Source organism: Pyricularia grisea, chromosome I, assembly GCF_004355905.1.
Source record: "Pyricularia grisea strain NI907 chromosome I, whole genome shotgun sequence".
NCBI classification, from domain to species: Eukaryota; Fungi; Ascomycota; class Sordariomycetes; order Magnaporthales; family Pyriculariaceae; genus Pyricularia; species Pyricularia grisea.
Window position 1 is genome coordinate 1,518,558 of NC_044973.1, and position 20,593 is coordinate 1,539,150.

Consider the following 20,593-nt stretch of genomic DNA (forward strand, 5'->3'; position numbering starts at 1 on the left):
GGAGGCATCTCTGTAGCGGCAATCATGGAAATGCATGATCCGAGGGGCCAAGCAGACCAGACTTACGGCTACTTAGCCGAGGGAACTGATTCTGTGGGCTTGGGTAGAAGCAGTGAGCAGAAGCCAGCCGTACGACAGGAATTTAGAGACATGAAGGAAAAAAGCAAGTTTCTTCGTAGCATTGAGTACGCAGACGAGGCTGAGGAATTTATCAAGAAGGAAATGCCCGGGTACTATGTTAATTGTCACAATCAGGTGAGGGTGCGACTGAACAAGAAGCGTCAGCGGGCTGTCCCGGGCTATCATCAGAAGCCCTGGAAACTTCCCCGGGCACTCCAGCAGTGGCAGCACAATATTACCGCGAATGAAGGGCGTCCATCGGTGCTCCTACTGGTTGGGTCTTACAAGACAGGCAAAACCGAGTGGGCGAAGAGCTTTGGAAGGCCCGTCGAGATGACACGGATATTGGATCCTAACGCCTTTGCACATGACAGCACCCACCTGGTCATGAATGACATTGTATGGGGTGTCAGAGCTTACTCTGGCCCCTGGGAAGAGATTTTGAGCTGCAAGGAGTCTTTCGAGATGAAATGCAAGGGTCGGAAGAATAAGAAGACGGTCACCTTTGGCAAGCCGGTAATCGTGACTAGCAACAGTGACAATGATCCCAGGAAGAATCCATTGGTTGCCGAGCTGTTCAAGGGTAAGCACGTTGTGGTCGTTGAGTTGAAAAAGAACAAGCTTCTTTTTGAGAATTGAGTGGAGGACGATGGGACGATAGAGTGGATGGATGCGGGAGGAGTAACATACACATTATGATTTTATTCTTGGGGATATGACCAGAGCACCTAGCAGATTGAGAAATAGTGTCAGTTCCATCAATTATTTCATTGTTAATCTTGCGTGACTACCAATTTAACAACCGTGACGCGGACACAATGGCGTGATATTTTTGTAACGAGTAATATTTCGTGTAAATTCCCATCGAATGGCAGTGCAGGCAATCAATCGACGAAGCAAGCACCTGTAGCTAGCAACGGCACCGACTGACGACAAGATCTTTTCACCGCGCCTGCAGTAACGCTAATGCGTATAAACAAAGGATCGTAGACGCAATGTGACGCTGCGGGAAGTTGAGCTGTTAAAATGCTCCTCCGCCCCGAGCCTAGTAGCTAATTACAGTAATAGACGCGAATACTGTAAGTATTGTTGCTCTTCCCCCGTGTTGCGGATTGCGGAGAAAAAGACCGGAATGCCGAGTGGACTTGTCCCCCGGGTATTCAAGCGAGCCAATGGTGAGGGACGGCCGTGGAGGAAACTGCCGACATTATGGGGGGAGGAATCAAGGTCCTAAGCAATCTCCCGGTAGAGCAAACGGTTTCAAATATAGTCGATCCGGCGGGTAGTCCTACCAACCTCGTACTGAAGAAGACCCAAAAACATGCTGCTCAGCCTAAATCTACCCAGGTTAGGTTATGGATCTGCGGAGAACTCACTCAACTGTGGTTGCGGTTGGAACGTCGACGGGGGGGTTTTCCACCAATCCCAATCAATACCAAACTTGTCAGGAATCCGCGGAAAAAATATCCCGATCGGAGCTCGTTATTAACAAAAGCAAATACCTCCAATGACGTTTTGAAGAAAGCCCCATCGCTCAAGAAACACGTTAAATTCTGTCGGAGTCATGTCCTATAGGGAAAGCAAAAGTCTGCGGGGGATGAGTGAGTTGTAAGTCGGTATAATATCCGAGAAGAATAACAATACGCCAAGCCGAGACCCTACTTAAAGTACCACGAGGCCCCAATGCCGAGGTGAATTTACTCACTTCCGTCCCTCCTTAGAACATCAGCAACATGCAGCCATGTTCCAACTAAAAGCACTGGTGTGCTCCCTACTGGCTCTCCTGGCCCTGCCTTATCTGGCCAGCGGCTATGCAGACCCCGGCGCCTGCTCCGGCCAGTGCTGGACCCACGACCCGGCAGTGGTTCGTCGCGACGACGGCGTCTACTTTCGTTTCAGTACCGGGTCCAAGATCGGCATCTGGAAGGCCCCGGCCATAGAGGGCCCGTGGACGTATCAGGGTGCCGCCATCCCTGCTGGTTCGCGCATCAACCTCCCTGGTCGGTATGTTGGAAACTTGACCTTTGCATTGATTACCTAGCTGGCCCTCCTGTCTATAGTAGCATCTTGACCGAGCAAACTAACAAACTCAGCGACGACCTCTGGGCCCCTGAGGTGGCCAAAGTTGGCAACCAGTACATAATGTACTACACCGTATCCACATTCGGCTCGCAAAACTCCGCCATCGGGTACGCGACATCCTTCAACATGGAGTTCAACAGCTGGACAGACCATGGTGCGACAGGGCTGCAGTCGCGGTCCGGGGACAACTACAACGCCATCGACGCCAACTACATCCAGGTGCCCAGTACGGGCGAGCGCTTCCTTAACTTTGGCAGCTTCTGGGGCGGCATTCACCAGGTGATACTCAACAGTGCCGGGACGCAGGTGGCCGGGGGCGCGCTCGGTCTGCAGTTCCAGCCGGCCGGCACTCACGCCAGCGAGGGGCCGTTCATGTTTGAGCGCCAGGGCTGGTACTACCTGTTCTGGAGCGAGGGTACCTGCTGCGGCTTCGACAAGAACCTTCCGGCACCCGGTGCCGAGTACAAGATCCGCGTCTGCCGGAGCCAGAACTTTAGGGGAACGTTTGTCGACCGCAACGGGGTTGACTGTAGGAACGGCGGCGGCACGACCGTGTTGGAGAGTCATGGGTTTGTCTACGGGCCTGGAGGCCAGGGTATCATGACGGATCCGAGAAAGGGTACCATACTCTATTACCGTGAGTACTTTTTATCGTCGCTTGCTTGTGTCAGCCGCCGGGCAAAGGAAGCTTTCGTATTAAGTCGAGATGAAGTAACTGACGTTCTGAGCGCTGCATTCCTGCAGACTACGCTGATCGTAGAGGTGCCATCGGTGATGGTGATAAGAAGTTTGGCTGGAACGTCGTCAACTGGAGCGGAGGGTGGCCGACTGTTTGAGGGCATGAGTGGAGCTCGGCTTGAGAATTCACCGATATTTATGCTGGTAGCACTGCCTACTTCGTCATCATCGATGTCCCCGAAACCTTCTTGTAGCCAAAGGAAGTTTCGTCGGAGCTTTGATCGGAATCTGATCTCTGCCTTTATTGTGATGACTCTATACGAGGGCTCCGAAACTCCCACACCATATACCCCATCCATGAAAAGAGTACCATGTACTTGCCGTCCATCCACATCAGCGGGAACCGCGTCAAGATCTCCGGCGACGGCTGTTGATGCCCTTGCGTTATTGCATGACGGAGTGCAATGGGCGCGCGGTTAGCACCCTTCCACGGTATCGGGAATTGGTCGAAGTTGCTAGAACCCTCACCACAGAACATGGTCGAGTCTAGATGGCACACTTCCATGCTAGCGTAAGTCTCTGTGAAGTAGCGGCTGAAGATCCGAAGGTCCGCGAAATGAAGCGGGGATAGATCCATGTCTTTCGGTGGGATAAGCCGAGGGGCCAGATCCTCAAGGAGCTGGTGCAGACTGGGATATTTTCCTAAATCAGCGTAGGGCCTCTTGTCACTGCTCGTGTCCCCGTGGTTCACCCGCGCCTCTTGTGTTTCGGAAACGTCCCCGCCAAAGGCCGTCTGCATGCTACAGCAATCACACCCGCTACGAACCGGGAACCTTCGATAAGGGACGGAGGTCAATGGACGAGGAGACAAGTGCGGTATCCTCTCAGATGCAAAAGCAGGAGTTATCACCAGTGGCAAAGAGTGGTGAGAATAATATCTGTCAGGCGGTTCTTGCCAGGTGATATATTTATCCTCCCAGAGTAGTGTTTTGCCGTACAGGGTCGAGCTGTACAAAGGGACCACGGAGGAGACCAACGTCAGCTTCTTCGTGTATATATTAAATAACACTCTTTCGTGGCACAGAGTTCCAGGTTGTGGACCGTCTTGTTGTCTTGTGGCTGTAGAATATGAACCGTGTCGGTCAACTGGCTTGAAGCCAAAGTTATCAGGATCGGACAGCTCATCAAGCCACGAAGCTTGCAATTTCATCTTCCACCTTCCCGAGATTTGTTTGCCAGTGACTTCAAATACTGCCATGGTCACCGTCTCCGGGTCTGGCTCGCCCATTGCCAACTCAGTCGGGAGGAGAGAGGCGACAAATAGATAGACGATACTCTCGTCTCTAGGGTGTATCAAGATCGAGTGCGCATGCCTCACGCAGTTCCGGCGCAGCCCAATCAGTTCGGCTGCGAAGTTGGCAGGTTCAGCCAGAGTCCACTCGAGGACTCGACCCCCGTTGTCACGAGTCCACCGCCACATTTTCATCCCATGCAAATCATAATTCCCATTCATGTCGTTTGGATCGTCATCCTCGCCTACCCGATACGTCCCGATGACCACGTCACCAGCAGTGACGGCGCGATCGATCCGGCGGGGTAGCCTAGCGAGGTTGAAATTATCGTCTCCAGAAAGGCTCCAAATAGCCAGGCGTCGATGGGTTATATCACGCGCGACGACTAGAGATTCGCCGACGCAAAACAGGCGGACCCTTTGACACAAATCTCCATATATTTGGGGCACCCTTAGAGTTCGACGCGTCATGGTTGTGAAGTCATCCACAATAAGGAACCACTCAGCCGGGCCTGGGCTACTCGTGGGATTCCAGTATGGTTGACACACGAGCCTGCCGGAGCTATACAGCGAATCTCCGAACAAGCAGAGGTTCGGGTCTTCGTACGGGTTTATGAACTTCTTCTCGAGGGGGCACGACCCAACCAGCTTGCCATTGCCACAGAATAACTGCTGATTGGGCTCCTCTGAGATGCTGCTAAGCCAAGGCCTCTGGAAAAACATCGTGGCGACGCCACCATTGTGCCATGAAAAGGAATAAAGAGAGGCCTCCTTGAAAGCCCGTATCTGGTGATGTAGGATGGTAGTAGATGTCGCTTCTTTGACATCTTTCGTTCCATGAGCTGCCATTTCGAGCAATCCTGGGTGGAGGTTGCGGGAGATGATTTTAATGCAGTCGATGTCCAGTAAAATATGACGCCATTGCCGGGAGACCTGAATGCAAGGCCAAAAGTCCTCCGGGCCCAGCCATTTGAGGACCGCTATCCGGAGGTCCTGGGGCAGGAGGGTCAGGAAGTCGACCTTTTTAGACCTGCAAAGTTTTCAGCGGGGTTTTGAAAACACGAGAAACGATTACCGTCTTCAGTGTTCAAACTTGCCTTGAAATGAACAGTTTCCTATCGACGACCTCTTTCAGGGCGCAAATCTCATCGGTCGACAGCTTTGACAAGGCTTCGACGATTTCCTCCAGCCCTGTGGCATTTGCTTGGCCCAAAGACCAAAGATGCGCCGATCCTACTGGGACTAAGGCCCAGTGCTCGTCGTCGCCGTCCCGTTCTGTAAACCCATCTCCCAAAAACATGGTTTTTTTTTGGATATAGTGGCGAGATTTTAGCAGATTTCGAGGTGCAGCAATTCGGGAAAGCAGCAGTCAGAAGTCAATTCAGCGGCATGATGATGGAGCTCTAGCTTGGGTTCTGAATCTAAGATGATGTGGAACTCACATGGGATTCTACCCCTCCTCCATTAGGCAGGTACCTCACTGTACTGTACTTGCCCAGCCAAGACCTCCTTCGTGGCCCCTGCCTGATTGAATTCGGGGCATAACTGTTTGGCGCATCAATGACTAGCGTAGGTACCTATCTACTATTTGACGTCCTGTAACACACCTCCAAGTCTCATCAATACATAAAATCACCGGATAAACATGTGCAAATGAGCCGGGCCATACCAGCATTTATTTTCACACTTTTCCAAGCTCTTTGAAGGTAGATTATCAGCCTGTCTACCTTCTAGCCTCCTGAGCTGACTACGGCCATTTGCCTACACCTGTTCCTTTTATTGACGGAAATTACATTTGAACACTTCTGAAAGGTTAAGTCTTTTTCTTTTCTCTCTTTTTGTTGTTACTCTATCTCTTTTGTCTAGTTGTCTTTGTCCCCTTCTTCCGCCATCCCCATCTGATGAGTTTTGGTGGAGTACTTGGGCCAAAACTGGCAAACCTCATGCGCCTAGTGGTCCATAGCATGAAGCCCGATTCTGGTGAACTTGGTAGTGATATTTTTGGGGGTGGTATAGTCTGTTGCGCGAAACCCTTGCCAGGATACCCAGATGAAAACAAAACCAGGCCAGACGCCCGTCTTGGTGAGTGTTGCAGTTGTTCCGATCACCCATCGTGAAGCCCGTCTTGACCGAGGTGTATCTCCCACGAGGCTGCATAACGACCCACGCGACAGATGACAGCTCGCTTCGGCAGAAATAACTGGCGCGATGATAACCAGTGACCGTCGTGAGACGAGGATCTTCAGAGGCTGGAGGGGGACCAGAACGGATGAATTCTGCCGGCGAGGCAGCGGAAGGAATTTTGTCCTTGGCGACCTCTATGTAATTCTCAACTCGGAGCCGGTGTGTATTGGCAAGCTGGATTTGAGAACCCCAAGAAAACAGAGGCTTTTGTCCTTGGCGACCTCCTTGATCTTCGTATAACCCGACTGGGCGCCAGCCGTGGCGAGCGCTGCTCCAGGTGTTCGACCACCGTCATGAACCGCCTCGACCGAGGTGTGTCTCCTACGAGGCTGCATAAACGACCCACGCGACGGCGGTCATTTCAGATAAGGAACTGGCTGCTTTGCCTCCGCCATGCAAGCTAGTCGTGAGTGCTGCATTGTATGGGAGGGTGACAGCCCACACAGAGGCTTTTGTCCTTGGCGACCTTCTTCTGTATCACAATTCAGGGCCCCGGCGAGCAGCTTTAGTTCGGTTGCGAGCGTGGTAACGCAGACAAGGGAATGTTGTTCTTGGCGACCTCTCGTTCTCCCAGTTTTGGTAAGTCTTGATTTTATGGGTGGTGGTGCATGGCCGTTCTTAGTTGGTGGAGTGATTTCTTTTGTCTGCTTAATTGCGATAACGAACGAGACCGTGATCTGGTCAAGAATACCGGTGGGCGCAATGTGCGTTCAAAGATTCGACGATTCACTAAATTTTGCGATTCGGCATTACGTATCGCATCTCGCTGCGTGCTTCATCGATGCCAGAACCAAGAGCTCCGTTATTGATAAGTGTTGGTAATTTGTCTTTGAGGCTCAGAGAAATAGCCCCAGTCTCTTTGACGGCTCGCCGGCTTCACTGGCCGTGGTTCATGGCTGACTGGCTTCATGGAAGGCCACAAGTCAATCAGGATGTCGTGAGATTAAGTCAAGACCTGGGTAGCCTCATGAGAGCTTACCAAGTTTTCACTGGGTGGAATTGCTGGTCAGGTGTGTTGTTTTTTTAGTTTTTGTTTTTTGTATTGGAGCCGGCGAATGGCTTTGAACGAGATCTGATCTCGGATACACCTCGCTTCCCTGATGTTTCTGCCATCTGAGAATGATGTAGTGGCTAGGAGTTGTACCAGCAAGAGTACTGAATGCTTCAATGAGAGCTTGAGGGTCGAGTGTTGGATGGGCGTGTGGAATGGAACCAAAGATGGACATGGCGGCAATCGTATGGACTTTCGGCTTCTTATATAAGTGAGGAGGCTGGCACCGTAACGTGACGAATCAGCCAAAATCTGTTGCCCAGCCAATCCCAAGTGCAGGTGATCAGGATTAGGGTTCTTCAAACGCAAAAATACGACATATTGAGGTCTGTGGGATTCAAGAAGGTCGCTACGTAAACAAGTGAATGCGCGCATCAGAAACACAATAAACAGTCGGCAGGGGGACAAAAAGAGTGAAGTCTATATTGAATCCAAGGCTGGTCATGAAAATCTAGATCTAAACCACCAGACACCTTACTGGCCAAATAAATGCAAGGATTACTAAGAAAAATAAGAATTTCATGACGCTTGCTTCGAGGCAATAATAGCTTCATCCAATATGCCCAGACCTTGCTGGATCTCAGATTCCGAGATCAGTAAGCTAGGTACAAACCTGATGGTGTTGTGCCCAGCGGTGATGATCAACAATCCCCTTTCTCTGGCAGCAGCGACTATGGGCGCGGGGTCCTGCGTCAGCTGCAAGCCAAGGATCAAACCCCTCCCCCTGATTTCCGAAATGAGCTCAGAGTGCTTCTGCCTCAGCTGAGCCAACCCGCGCGCGAGCACGGCGCCCTTGCCCATGACACTCTCGTGTAGCTTGGGGTCGGAAAGCCGCTCCAGGACGTGGTGTGCCAGACGGCAAGCAAGCGGGTTACCGCCGTAGGTGGTGCCGTGGTCTCCGACCTTGATCTTCTCGGTCACGTGCCCGTTTACGATGATAGCACCAATGGGGAAGCCGTTGCCGAGCGCCTTTGCCGTCGTCAGCATGTCCGGGTGTGCCTCCTTGGGCAATCGGCCGTGCGCCCACAGAGAGCCTGTGCGGGCCATACCGCACTGTATCTCGTCATGGATGAGCAGGGCGCCAACCTCGCGGCAGCGCTTGGCGAGTGCTACCATGAAATCATCAGTCGCGACCTGGACACCACCCTCGCCCTGGATGGGCTCGACGATGACACCGCATGTCTTTTCGGTGACCAGCTCAGGAATAGCGGCGATGTCATTGTAGGTACCGCACTTGAATCCGGGGACCATGGGGGCAAAGGGCTCCTGATACTTGGGGTTATGCGTGGCCGACAGACTGCCCATGGTACGGCCGTGGAAGGCGTTGGCAAAGGAAACAATTTCGATCTTGTTGCCGGACGGGTCGACAACCTTCCCGACCTTACGGGCGAATTTGATGGCGGCCTCGTTGGCTTCCGATCCCGAGTTGCACACAAACACCGACTTGGCGTCGTGCATGCCTCCCGAAGCCACCGTCTTCTCAACCAGCGCCTTGGAGAGTGCGAGCGTCCATGGGTTGTAGTAGAGATTCGAGGTGTGCATCAAGGCGCTGCCCTGCTCGGCGAGGATGTCGGACACTTGGGGGTCGCAGTGGCCCAGACCGGTGACGGCAATACCGGCGGTGAAGTCTAGATACCTCCTCTCTTCCATATCCCACAGGTAGGAGCCCTTGGCGCGGACGAAGACGGGCGAGGGGCGCGAGTATGTGGCGACCATGAAGGGGGCATGTTCACGGACGAGTGTAGCGGAAGCCGAGTCCTCGGCCGGGTCAGGGTTCGAGAGTTTGTTGGGCTGCTGTGTTGGTGGGTGATTTTTACTCGGTCAGTTCTAGGAATGCTTGACGAGGGACAGAAAGAAGAAAGAAGCATACCTGAACTTCATTGGACTTTGTCGCAGAGGCTGTTGCCGCTTGCGAGTAGAACTTGAGAGGTGAACCGGAGCGCAATGCAAAATTGGCGGGTATCCTATGCGCAACAAAACGGAACGCCATGATTTACGTGATATGAAGCTAGCACGTCGGCTAGCGTACACTCTGAAAACGCCCCCGACCGGTCAATTGAATAAAGCGGCACGCCAAAGAATCGGAATGCGTCAATTTCAAGGCCAGATCGGAATTTATTGGCGGCGGGCGTATAAAGTGTCGGCGGAGAGAGACAGGAAGACAGTTGCAAATGCAAGTGTGAATCACCGCATTCTTCAAAAAATCGACCAGGGGCTGCAGCGAGCGGCGACCTAGCGCCGATGGCGGGACAATGGTTTTTTTTTTTTTTTTTTTTTTTTTTCACAGTATCGATAAGGTGTCAGAGAGCAATTGAAAATTACTATAAATGGCAGCTCTGTGCACTTACCAGGTTATTTCCAGCCAATTACAAGGCTTCTGCTCGGAAGTCCGGTACGCGCTAGTGACTTTCTGGCAATTTCTTCACAACTTCTTCAGTCCGGCATCGCTTTTGGGAGAAGTGAGGCAGAATTGGGAGAGCTACCGGTGCACATTGTACCTGTACCGTACCTGCTTTCACCAGGTCCCAACATTTTCTACATTATCATTGTCGTCACATCTTGATCTTGGTCCCATACTAATTGAGCCGTCGAAAACCTTCTTTTCTCCGGCTAGAATCTCAACTTGTTCTTCCTGCACCATCTTATTTCATTCATGGTACGACGTAGAGACGGTTTCTCCTTTGAAGCCGCACTCTATTTCCCAGCAAAAGAGCGCGCCACTCCAGGCTTTGTAGTACCCCACCGTGCTATAGCCAGACAAATCATCCATCATGGCGAATGCCCAAACACAGCGAGCGCTTTTCCTGCCTAGTCGATGTGGGCAGAGATTTTGATAAGATTTCAAATCTCAGTGTTAGTATATTTCCTTCGTAATTCGTACTTTCTGTATTTACCGTTAACCCAAATCAAAATCAGTTGACTTTTATCTCCATGAACCGAACTCCACCAAGCGCAACAGAGAAACGGAAATACGCTAGTCAACTATCCCCGCGGGGAACGTGTTGCTTCGACGCTAGCCAAGGATGAATTCGATGGGAATCTCGGGGTATTGACACCTTTGTCCCGTCCCCATGGGCTCACTGACAAATGTTTTTTTTATGCAGTGTTGGCAAAGCCCACGAGTCCACCCCATTCCAATGCAATAACTTGGCCAATCATCAAAAGGTAGCTGAGCTGACAACTTGCCTAGACTGGTAGTAAGAATCTAGTTCTTATTAGTCTTTGGTAGTTGTAGCAATATGACAAGTCAGTTACACGTCATGTGTACCAAAAGTCTCCATGTACATTTCTACCCAGCGGTAGAAATGTGGACGGATCGGATGAGCGCACGACCGCAACCACCCTGTTGACCCCCACACGGGCACCAATTTCACATGTCAGACATTCTCCCTGGGTTTGCCACAGTTCCAGCCGCGTAGCACAAGCACAAGCAAAGCAGTAATGCAAGCAGCGCTGCATTCCATCGTCGGTATTCTTCTTCCTCACAAACAAAAAAATCTCTTTCTTTCGTCCCTAAACAGGAAAGCCAACAACCGGTTCGCTTGCCATGCCATTTTTTTTTATCTATGTCACTTTTCATTTTTGTCCCAAACTACCTCAACTTCGGTGTGCATCTTCCTTCACCTGACAGTCGGTTTGATCGGGCGACTCGGCCTCGTCCAATGAAGCATTATCCCTGAGATCCACCAAGTATCAATCACATGCTTGACCCAGAAACACAAGCAACCAAGCTTCCTTTTGTTCGCAGCAGCGCAACCCACTCACCCCCGGTCCTCCACACGTTGCTAGCCATAAGTTCCAACATCTGAACAAGTTGCACGTTGCTCCCATTGAAGCTGTCAAAGACATGAACCGCCACCTCTCATAGCCTCCAGATGCGCCAATTAATATCTGCGTTCATTACTCTGCGCAGCCGACACTGAGTTCGGCATAAAACGTAACAAGCCGCTTGTACCTCTCGACGGGATCGATCGGTTTGACATTGCGGCTCTGCGCCAGCCAAAGGCCACGGCTGGCTATCAGGTAATACTGAGCCAATCGGCCGATACAGATTTTATCCATCGCCATCATGATAGACCACGTCCTTGGGAGACCCTCGACTAAGTCGCGGAGACTCCAAATATTAACCGTCTTGACGCTCTGGACATTATACTTGTCAAAGTAGGCACCAAACCCGCCTCGCTGCCACTGCTGGTCCCCACCTCGTAGAAAGAAGTTAACAGAGGTTTTGTACATAGAGGGAACAAACATGGCCCACCTGGGTTTCGCTACTTATCGAAGCTGCTCACCAAGCGGCTCACGGCCTGGCAGACGATTGTCATCACAATGGCATACCTGTATGCAGCTCGCAACTTCAGCACGTTAGTGGGACTGTCGACCCCCGAGCCACTCGCCAATATGTATGAGGCTACATACTTCAGAGCTACATGGGTTCTGACAGCTCTCGACGCGGGCTTCTGGACCGCCATGAAGATTCGTAACAAGTGGTTGAGGAATATATGCAGCATCGTCTTCACCGTGTTTTACTTATTCCAGGCCGAAGCCGCAGACGAACGGGTTCGAAAGGTTCGCAGCAATTTAAACATTGACTACCTCAGAGTCAGCTGGAACAAGGGTGTCACCCCTTACCTGTCCTTCCTGACGAGGCTCATGAGGCCGCGCTATACCCGCTGGCCCCCTCGGCAGATCAGGATCCCGCGACCTTCTACCAGCGACTTTCAGGAGCCCGTGTCTGGCTGGCTTTATTTCGATGGGCCCTTGGCAGACCTAGTGCATCATAATCGTATCGTACTTGACATACCTGGTGGTGGATTTGTAGCCATGGATCCGCGATGCAATGACGACAGGCTGCTGGCTTGGGCTGGCAAGACTGGGCTACCAATCCTCAGCCTGGACTACGGCAAAGCGCCCGAGTATCCATACCCATATGCGCTAAACGAGTGCTACGACGTTTACACTACCATCATCAATAGCAAGGGGCGCTGTATCGGAATGTCTGGCACCGAGGTCCCTAAGGTCATCATTACTGGCGACAGTGCCGGCGGCAACCTTGCCACCTCCACTACGCTCATGATCATCGAGAGTGGAAGTTCTCCTGTACGCCGCTTTCAAGGGCAGACTGACCTGCCACTACCTGCTGCTGTGATTCTCTTCTATCCTGGTCTTGATATGAACATTGGCAATTGGATGTCGGATGAGCAGATGACTTTGATAAAGGACCGGCGCATGCGGGGGACTAACCGTAGGGTCGTCCACCGAAAGAGCATGCAGTACAACCACCTGGTTGGCACGCCACACCACTCCAGCGATGAGGATGAAGGCGGCCCTTCGGATCAACCACAGCAGCGAAACACAGGGCAACCTACCATCAAGGTTGATACAGATGTAGATGACGACGCAACACCGACCGTCGACGACTCGCGCAGTCCTCACCCGGAATTCGCCCACGAGGGACCCAGCACTTGGAGTAAGCGGCAGTCTCGGCCAAATTCCGAGCCACAGTCGCCCGAGGTCACCCACCGTAAGAAGCAGAGCACATCGCATCATTCGGAAACAATGCGTACACGGCTTGCCACCTCATCCATGATCTCGTACTTTAACGATCGTATCCTGACGCCCGAGATGATGCGTGCCATGATCATTTTATATATTGGACCCCATAACCGACCCGACTTTTCCACCGACTACCTCCTTTCTCCTGTTCTTGCGCCCGATGTTCTGCTGGCCAAGTTTCCAAAGACTTACTTTTTGACTGGCGAGCGCGATCCCCTTGTGGACGACACAGTGATATTCTCTGGCCGTCTCCGCCGCGTCAAGGCTGCTGTCTATGCCTCGGGTGGACGCAGGTTCGAGTATCAAGATACTGACAGCCTAGCGCCCGGTTTCAACGAGAAGGATGTGGCCGAGACGGTACTCATCCCCGGGATATCTCACGGCTTCATGCAATTCCCCAGCATATACCCGCCCGCCCGCAAGTGGATTGACCAGTCGGCCAGGTGGATCGAGGAATCATTTGCGGCAGCAGAAACGCGCGAGCGAGAAAGTCGCAGGAACTCGGTTACTACACCCACTAATGGGTTGCGTATAACCAACGGTGAGAGCCGGGGTCATCACAGTCGGACCGACAGCAGCGGGGACGAGTTTGATAAGCCTCTCGAAATGACTGTCGTAAGGCCACGGGGTCGGACTGTGAGCAGCGGGAACGGCGGTGCCGACCGTCGATCATACCATCGCCAACAGCAAGAACGACACCAGCGGCCGAGGGGAAATAGCGATGGCGCTCAGGTACAGCCGCAGGAGGGCAGTTCTTCATTGGGTAACAACACTTTGGGGTCTGCCAACCCGACCGGCAACGGGAACGGAGGGAAGCGTAGAAGGGGAAATGGGTCCAGGAAGGAATACAAGGATGGAAATCTCAGCCGGTTGGCAAGCTCGGATGACTTGTTAAGTAGAAGAATGCAGGGCCTTGCCGGAGGCTTGACGGGGTTGATTGAGGAGGAATGATTTGTTTACTCTTTTTTTTTGTGGAAATTCGAGGATCACGATATCTAGCCAGGAGTAACCGCTGAGAGGGCTCAGTTTGTGAATATGCTGCATTTGCAAGTTATCTGGGATAAATTCAACTTAGATGTTAAGTCTCAGTACTTTTTTTCTCATCATGGAAGACTATACTGAAGATACAGCATGCCTCGCATACGATGCAAGTTTGAGTGACACAATTTATGTTCTTAACAAGAAAAGGACCGCTGCACATTCAGTTTTGTGACTGAATGCCGCATTGAGATGATTCTGTTACCAAGGGGTGGTCGAGTATACAATCGTGGATCAGTACCCTGGTGAGGACGATCTGGGAAGTCCAAACCTACTGTGGTTACTCCCTGGAAAAGAGATAAGTCTTGCTGCTCACACATAAAGCCAAGGGAGATCCAGCATCTCTGCTACAGCAAGGTTTGATCTGAGGATTCGTGGGCATATTGTCTCGAGATCCCGACTGACCAAGCCGCCCTTGACAGAAACGCTCGTCTAAGGATTATACCCTTCCCCAACCGCAACAGTTGAGAGAGTCTGGTGGCGGTTGCTGCCTGGAAAGTTTTACTTATTAATGGCCTCACAAGTGTGAGTTAGCGCTACTGCAATCAAGATCATGGAGGCTAAACGTTGCTTGACTGAGCCGGGAATAAATCTTTCGAGAGCGGTGCAGTTTTTCTTGGTGGGGGGGGGNNNGGGGGACATACGCCACAAGCCTTGGATTCGCCGATAGCTTTCTTTACTCGCTCGCCAACCGCGCCGTTCTCATCGGCTTCACAACTTTGTATCTAGGCTCAATCGCCGACTTTGAGCTGTATGACCAGTCCTTGGTGCAAACAGACCGTACCGAGATAGGTGAGCCGCAAATTTCACCTCTTTGGCTTGATATCTAGGAATATTCTTCAGCCTGCCATCTAAGTTATCATGCTGCTATACACTCTGTCTAGCTAAAGCCTTCGGCTGTTGACTGGGAGCAATTGTTTGCCTCGGTTCTTCTTTTCTTCTCTTCTTTTTTTTCTCTCTCTTAGACTGATGGGGCTTTGTGAGAGCATTGCTTGTGCAGATATTGACACTAGCTGTATAGCGTCCGCAACGATAAAAGAATGCAGCAAAAAGAAAACGACCGAGTGGGGGGTTCTTGAGAGCAGAGGCAGATCTTAATAGAGCGGTGTCAAGCTATGGAGAGACAACGATATTATCTAGGAAAGAAAAGCAACAAAAAAAAATGCTCATCAAGGGACGCAAATACGCCGTACCGCACGGACAACGTTTTTTGCTGACGCCTCATAGCCACAGTCTCGTCACCTCAACAACAAACCCCCCCCGGCAAGCTTCAGGAGGACAGCACCTCCGGATGGCATGGCGTTTCGGTTCGAAGGTCTCTGGTTGCGGCAATTTGGCGCTCGGGACGGGGGCGCATTAGCCAGGCTGTGTGTGTACGGTACATCAGAGGCCGGCTTTGTGACGTTTATTCTTTCAATATCAGGTTTCTTTTTCTGGAGAGTTTTCTTTTTTACTTTTCGATTATATATCACATGATATCATCTCCCCACTTCTTTCCCCAGCCCTTGCCCGGTATTGTAGCTCGCCTTGGCTACCCGTAGAAGGAATAGTTGCGGGATAGTCTTGGCGTTGAATACGTAAACGAGGGTCCATGAACGTATATCTTTTCGTTCGAAGAGGGACAAGACTTGTTGCACTATCGGGGCTACAGGAAAGAGGCTTGTAGCATCATGGAGATAATACTTGGAGGCGTTATTGTGTCTTCCCATTTCATGAGGCTGGTGACACTTAGAAGATGGAATGATGACGGGACGGGGTGCTTGCTCAAAAGTTTTTTGTTCTTCATTAAATGGGTGACATATCAAAGTACAGCGCAGAGGTGCATGCAGCTGCTGAGGTAGGCGGTATTATGTATATAACCCCCCCAACCGAACAAATTTTAATCCCATGTGTGTACGTACTTCCGTACCCATATATCAAGTACGTACGCCACCGAGACAGACTAGTTCTAGCTCCCGCAACCATCCGAACCAATCCCCCCCCCCCCCCCCCCCCCCCCCCCCCCCCCCCCCCCCCCCCAGGGGTGCACACCCCTTCGGTTCGTGAGCCAGGAAAAGCAAAAAAAAGGTAGCACGCAAGAGGAAAGGGAAGAATGAGAAGAAGAAAGGGCTTACAATACGGTTACCGGTACAGTAGACGGTACATCGCTTATCGGCGCTCGCCGACCGCCGTGAGCGGAAGAAAGGTGTTGCAAAATACGGACAGCTGCTTTTTGCCAAACTGCGTTACTGCACCACCAGACATAATAACCCTCCAGGGGGTGTTTATGTGAGAGAGTGGGAAAAAAAGAGAGCCGAATGTGCCTGTGACACAAATCACCCCGCGTCTTTTCGCTGCGGTGCTACGGTCACACAAAAACCAGAATTGGGTAAAGACAAAGACGGCACGGCAGGTCAATGTCGAGTTAATTAATCCGACATGTAAAAGGGGATGATGCATTTTCCCGAGACCTTTTCTTTTTTGTCTTACCCTCCTTTGGTATAGAGGTTCACTCTCTGTCCTTTGTTCCTGCTCGACCTTACCCAGATAAGAATAGGAAATTTTTTTGGGGCATCTTACCTTTGTTTTTTTTCCTTGGAATGGTTCCAGAGATACTTCCTGTAGCTTATACCCTACCTAGTAATATTTTTCTCATGTTATGCCGAGGTTACCATTATGCGACCCATATAATAATTCTTTGGGCGAGATTCCCAGACGGTCGCAGTCTTTTGGATGGTAGGATACATAACGCTTAGTGACCTCACCAGGGTTTTCGTCTACCGCTTGTGGCGCATGCTTTGAAATATTGCGCACACAAATATACACACCGGCGACAATGAGCGTACGAAAAAAGAAAAGAGGAAAAAATACGGCAAGCGGCAATGCCCCGTAACCGCGCGCTCGGCCGCGTCACTGGGTTGCATTCCAGGTTTCCCTTTTTTTTGAGCAGCTGGACGGGGGTCGAAAAAGTACCTAGGTACCATGTCGTAGTACCAGTAATTAGTAGAGTGACTTGAAAAAGAGAGAAGATGGGGCTGGCGAACACCCCAGTCCAGGTTCAAAACTTAAAAGTTTACAGTGGGGGCGGTGATGTGTGAGTGGTGCTGCTGAAAATAGGAGGAGAGACGTAGGGGGAAGGTAATCCCTGCCTTTCTGCCCTGGCATTCCAGCCCTTTTCGTTCTCCTGTGTGATCGTACTTTGTAGGTAGGCAAGTGGTAGAGCTCTGGGGATCCATCCAGCTCTTTCTGGCAGGGACTTCCCTGCTACAAAGTTCCTGCCTTTCCGACGCACAAAGTATCCACAGAGATTCTGGTTGGTCTCCTTGTTTTTCTTTGGCCTGTTGCTTTTCCTTGTTTCTTTACGTGCAGTAGTGTAACTTTCTTTGTTACTTTTTTTCCCTTCTCGTTGTCTGTTTATCTCAGGTACCCCTACAAAGAAAATATACTTTTTTGGGGGCCAATTGACTCTAGCAGAGAGTGATGATGATAATTAAATCAAATTCGTGGCTTTACGAAGAGTAAAGAACCAGAGTAACAATAGAAGCAAAGCAGTAAAGATAGATGCGACAGCACAAATAAAACATAAGCGCCTGGTATTAAACTACCAGCCAAGTTTGATGTGCATCTCCCAGGTTGGGGTCCGAGAAAAAGGCGCGAACCGAGAAAAAAAAAAAAACGAACGAAAAAAAAAAGGTCCAAGCTCGGTTACGCCTCGGCGGGTGCCGATTTGTGCGGGACTGGGTTTAGATGCAGCCCCGTCGTAGGAAATGTGTTTTCCCCCTCGAATCGCTTCTTCTCGACCGAGCAAGGATGTACCTTGTATTGTTGGTCCACTATGCCGCTCACTTCTTTTTTTTTTCTCACTCTCTCTTGTTCAAATCTGGCGTGCGTATTTCACCGAATGTGACGTGATGTGATTACATTTCTTTCCTATTCTGTCAAGGGGTATTTTTATTTTTTTTTCTCTCTCTTTTATTTTCTCTCTCCCCATCTCCCCTCGTTTCTACACAGCCCTTTTTGTTGTTTCCAAGTAATTTAATTGGGCTGTGGTGGACCTCAAGCTTTCTTAGGCAGCCCATTTTTAATTCTTAAAATTCTGCGTGGTCCTTTTTGGGTAATCTCGGCCGCGGGCATGCTAGTGAGGCAGTCATTACTGCGGTACCGTCGAGAAACGTGAAGTTTAAACTTTCGCCACCAAAAGATAAAGCGCATCTCTTACTATACACCCAATATCCCGTCGGCTTTTGTAACCAGCTAATTCTACATGAAGCTGTCATCCCATAATCTAACATGACATCCATTGCATCCCCGGCAGGAATCCATGATTGATTGCCTTGCACACGACGAACAATGGACGAAGCCCCTGGGAGTCTCCACCTGCATGGCTTACCCGGCGATGGTACCGCGATGGGAGCCTCTGCCCGCCCGTATGTTGACCGGTCATCGTCCCGGGCGGGGACTGTGCCTGCGAGGACTAAGCGGCAGGCAAACCCAAGGCCGCATGAAAAGACTTGAGGGATTACGCTCTCCTCCCCACCACTTGACATCACAACCAATGGTTTATTCATCTTGCGTATGTAGACTAAGAAATCCCTTCACCGAAGCGACTTGTCTTTGGCCTATAGATTGGTTTACTTGCTTTGTGGCATACCATAATCCCTGCAACAATACAAATCTGATACAGTGAATTGCCTGCCGGCCGTCACCGATTTTTCTCAATTTGTTAATCATTTGGTTCAGATATCTTTGCTTTTTTATTCATTTTTTATTCAATTTTTCTTCCTCTTAACCGCCCTCGGCACCGCAATATCCGACCAAACAAACACCATAACAAAACCTAGTCAGCGTGAACAAAACAAAGGGCCTGTCGCATTGATCGGCTATTTTGGACTCGAACTTCTCTCGCCGGAGCAATGCACTATTATGGACACTCGAACTGCTTGTCTTTTTTGTTACCGGGCCCCTCCACTCCTTCGTTCATGTTTTCCTTATATTTTTTTTCTGGGGCGACCGTAATCCATCCATGACTTGTTATACCCACTGGGGGTAAGACCAGCTAACGAAGGCCCGGCGCCCACCCAGAGCCACACCCTAGCTCGGGTCAATGCCGGGACACTCGGAGAATTTCGCATTATCGCAACGACTGCCAAGTGATCATTCCGGTCGTGTTCAATGCAAGTCGGCGAGTTCGGTTGTCAATTTGACGCGCACGGGCAAGGCAAGAGGTGTGTAGCATGCCGCCTGATGATAGCATTTTTTTTTTTTTTTTTTTTTTTTTTTTTTTTTTTTTTTTTTTTCCTGTCGTTCTTCGCTATCTTTCTTGTGATTCGTATTTCGACCCATTTTTCTTCTTCACGTTCGCTTTACAATCGACGCTCTCAATCTCCTTGCGACAACAAAATTTGATGCACTCGAAAAAATAGAAGCGAAAAATCAGGGCTTTTACTATACATTTATAAATACACGCTTATTTTTATGCTGCCCACTTCCCAATCAAAGGCTATCTATTAACGCAGAGAAAGAAGAAAAAAAAAGTTTCCTTTACTGCGACACTGCGGCTCTGTACGAAGAGACAAAAATAGACGAAACATTCACGCACGTGTTATAAACCACTTTCGGAACCACCTCCGGGCTTTGGCCCCCCTCTTCCTCAGTCTTTCCCACCTTTTTGACGATCTTCTTCTAACAAAGAAACCGCTGGCCCTATTATACCGTGGCATACATTTCCAAACGCGGGGTTAACCATCCCTCACAACCTACCCGACTCAAGGATTTAGGGCGCGGTGCTGCAGAGGGCGGGAAAGTTCTGTGACACGACGTGTCTCAAAACGGACGAGGGGATCGCCGGGGCGTCAACAACCTTGGCCGCAAAAAGTCGGCAAGGTCGGAAGGAGTCTTGGGAAGAGGAGATTGGACTGTCAATTTGTACTGTACATAGTATGTGCAATCAAAGTTTAAAAAAAGAAAGAGACACATGTTTCCGAACGAGCCGGGCGTGACGTTGATTAGAACCAAGTTCTGGGAGAGCGATGCTCATGGTCTGGGACTACGTTGATAGAGTAAAGAAAAGAAAAAAAAGTGGAAGTAGCTATAATAATATGCACATATGATGGGTCGACTTCTGATGCGCAATTATGTCTATCATCGCCTCCGGCCCGTCTCGAGTTGCACATCAGCCGCTTTTTGGAGAGCAAAAGATGAGATGAATACCAGGAAACTGAAAAAGAGATCAGTACCAAATGCATAAAAATGCACCAAGAAAAAGGTCAAATCTCATCGTTCATAGCACACGCGTCAATAATAATACTCGACTTATGAATCTGTGCTCCTCCCGTCAACCTTATTCACAAAATTAGATGGTTATCCCGAAACAAGTTATGCCCCTAACCAAAACACACACATAGCATATATGCTACTGCGTACTTTGTATGTAATAGTAAGTAGTATACATAGCACACGCACAAATACACACGCACACATACATCCATACGCAACCCCACCCCCTCCCGTTCCGGCGGTCTGGGCTTTTGTGCTGCTGGCAACCCCGTACTTGGCATTCGGTATGGTTCAACCCTGTAGCGAGAGGACAGAGAAGAAGAGAGAGAACCCCCCCCCCC

The 20,593-nt window shown here is 50.5% G+C and overlaps 8 protein-coding genes across 8 annotated transcripts; 4 read left to right on the forward strand and 4 right to left on the reverse strand.

The window, feature by feature from the left end:
* Positions 1-24: 24 nt before the first annotated feature.
* Positions 25-759, forward strand: PgNI_05504 (uncharacterized protein; the record flags this gene model as incomplete). The annotated part of the gene is made up of 1 exon (XM_031125535.1): positions 25-759. One exon carries the CDS (start codon positions 25-27, stop codon positions 757-759), a length of 735 nt encoding a protein of 244 aa, XP_030982379.1.
* A 971-nt stretch (positions 760-1,730) lies between these two features.
* Positions 1,731-3,849, forward strand: PgNI_05505 (uncharacterized protein). The gene is made up of 3 exons (XM_031125536.1): positions 1,731-2,124; positions 2,214-2,839; positions 2,947-3,849. The coding sequence occupies exons 1-3, from the start codon at positions 1,862-1,864 to the stop codon at positions 3,036-3,038; spliced, it is 981 nt and encodes a 326-aa protein (XP_030981951.1). The 5' UTR covers positions 1,731-1,861; the 3' UTR covers positions 3,039-3,849.
* On the reverse strand, positions 3,182-5,471 carry PgNI_05506 (uncharacterized protein; the record flags this gene model as incomplete). Its single annotated transcript, XM_031125537.1, has 2 exons — positions 3,182-5,201; positions 5,281-5,471. 2 exons carry the CDS (start codon positions 5,469-5,471, stop codon positions 3,182-3,184), a joined length of 2,211 nt encoding a protein of 736 aa, XP_030982381.1.
* A 641-nt stretch (positions 5,472-6,112) lies between these two features.
* PgNI_05507 (uncharacterized protein) lies at positions 6,113-6,690 on the reverse strand (the record flags this gene model as incomplete). The annotated part of the gene is given in 2 exon segments (XM_031125538.1): positions 6,113-6,529; positions 6,544-6,690. 2 exon segments carry the CDS (start codon positions 6,688-6,690, stop codon positions 6,113-6,115), a joined length of 564 nt encoding a protein of 187 aa, XP_030982380.1.
* A 1,115-nt stretch (positions 6,691-7,805) lies between these two features.
* PgNI_05508 (uncharacterized protein) lies at positions 7,806-9,590 on the reverse strand. The gene is made up of 2 exons (XM_031125539.1): positions 9,277-9,590; positions 7,806-9,200 (listed from the first exon to the last, which is right to left on the reverse strand). The coding sequence occupies exons 1-2, from the start codon at positions 9,394-9,396 to the stop codon at positions 7,926-7,928; spliced, it is 1,395 nt and encodes a 464-aa protein (XP_030982673.1). The 5' UTR covers positions 9,397-9,590; the 3' UTR covers positions 7,806-7,925.
* A 547-nt stretch (positions 9,591-10,137) lies between these two features.
* On the forward strand, positions 10,138-10,491 carry PgNI_05509 (uncharacterized protein; the record flags this gene model as incomplete). Its single annotated transcript, XM_031125540.1, has 2 exons — positions 10,138-10,259; positions 10,366-10,491. Coding segments are annotated over exons 1-2 (201 nt in total), but the record flags the coding sequence as incomplete, so codon positions are not given.
* A 282-nt stretch (positions 10,492-10,773) lies between these two features.
* Positions 10,774-14,122, forward strand: PgNI_05510 (uncharacterized protein). Its single transcript, XM_031125541.1, has 2 exons — positions 10,774-11,567; positions 11,645-14,122. Exons 1-2 carry the CDS (start codon positions 11,476-11,478, stop codon positions 13,908-13,910), a joined length of 2,358 nt encoding a protein of 785 aa, XP_030981851.1. The 5' UTR covers positions 10,774-11,475; the 3' UTR covers positions 13,911-14,122.
* Positions 11,307-11,657, reverse strand: PgNI_05511 (uncharacterized protein; the record flags this gene model as incomplete). The annotated part of the gene is made up of 1 exon (XM_031125542.1): positions 11,307-11,657. The coding sequence occupies one exon, from the start codon at positions 11,655-11,657 to the stop codon at positions 11,307-11,309; it is 351 nt and encodes a 116-aa protein (XP_030981852.1).
* Positions 14,123-20,593: the final 6,471 nt, after the last annotated feature.

Bases quoted from the DNA above. Each gene is read 5' to 3' on its own strand.
- PgNI_05505 (XM_031125536.1), top strand. From the start codon at position 1,862: ATGTTCCAACTAAAAGCACTGGTGTGCTCCCTACTGGCTCTCCTGGCC. The intron at 2,125-2,213 runs GTATGTTGGAAA...TAACAAACTCAG, and splicing joins CGCATCAACCTCCCTGGTCG to CGACGACCTCTGGGCCCCTG. The intron at 2,840-2,946 runs GTGAGTACTTTT...GCATTCCTGCAG, and splicing joins GGGTACCATACTCTATTACC to ACTACGCTGATCGTAGAGGT.
- PgNI_05508 (XM_031125539.1), bottom strand. From the start codon at position 9,396: ATGGCGTTCCGTTTTGTTGCGCATAGGATACCCGCCAATTTTGCATTG. The intron at 9,201-9,276 runs GTATGCTTCTTT...CCACCAACACAG, and splicing joins CAAAGTCCAATGAAGTTCAG to CAGCCCAACAAACTCTCGAA.
- PgNI_05510 (XM_031125541.1), top strand. From the start codon at position 11,476: ATGATAGACCACGTCCTTGGGAGACCCTCGACTAAGTCGCGGAGACTC. The intron at 11,568-11,644 runs GTAGGCACCAAA...TTTTGTACATAG, and splicing joins TGGACATTATACTTGTCAAA to AGGGAACAAACATGGCCCAC.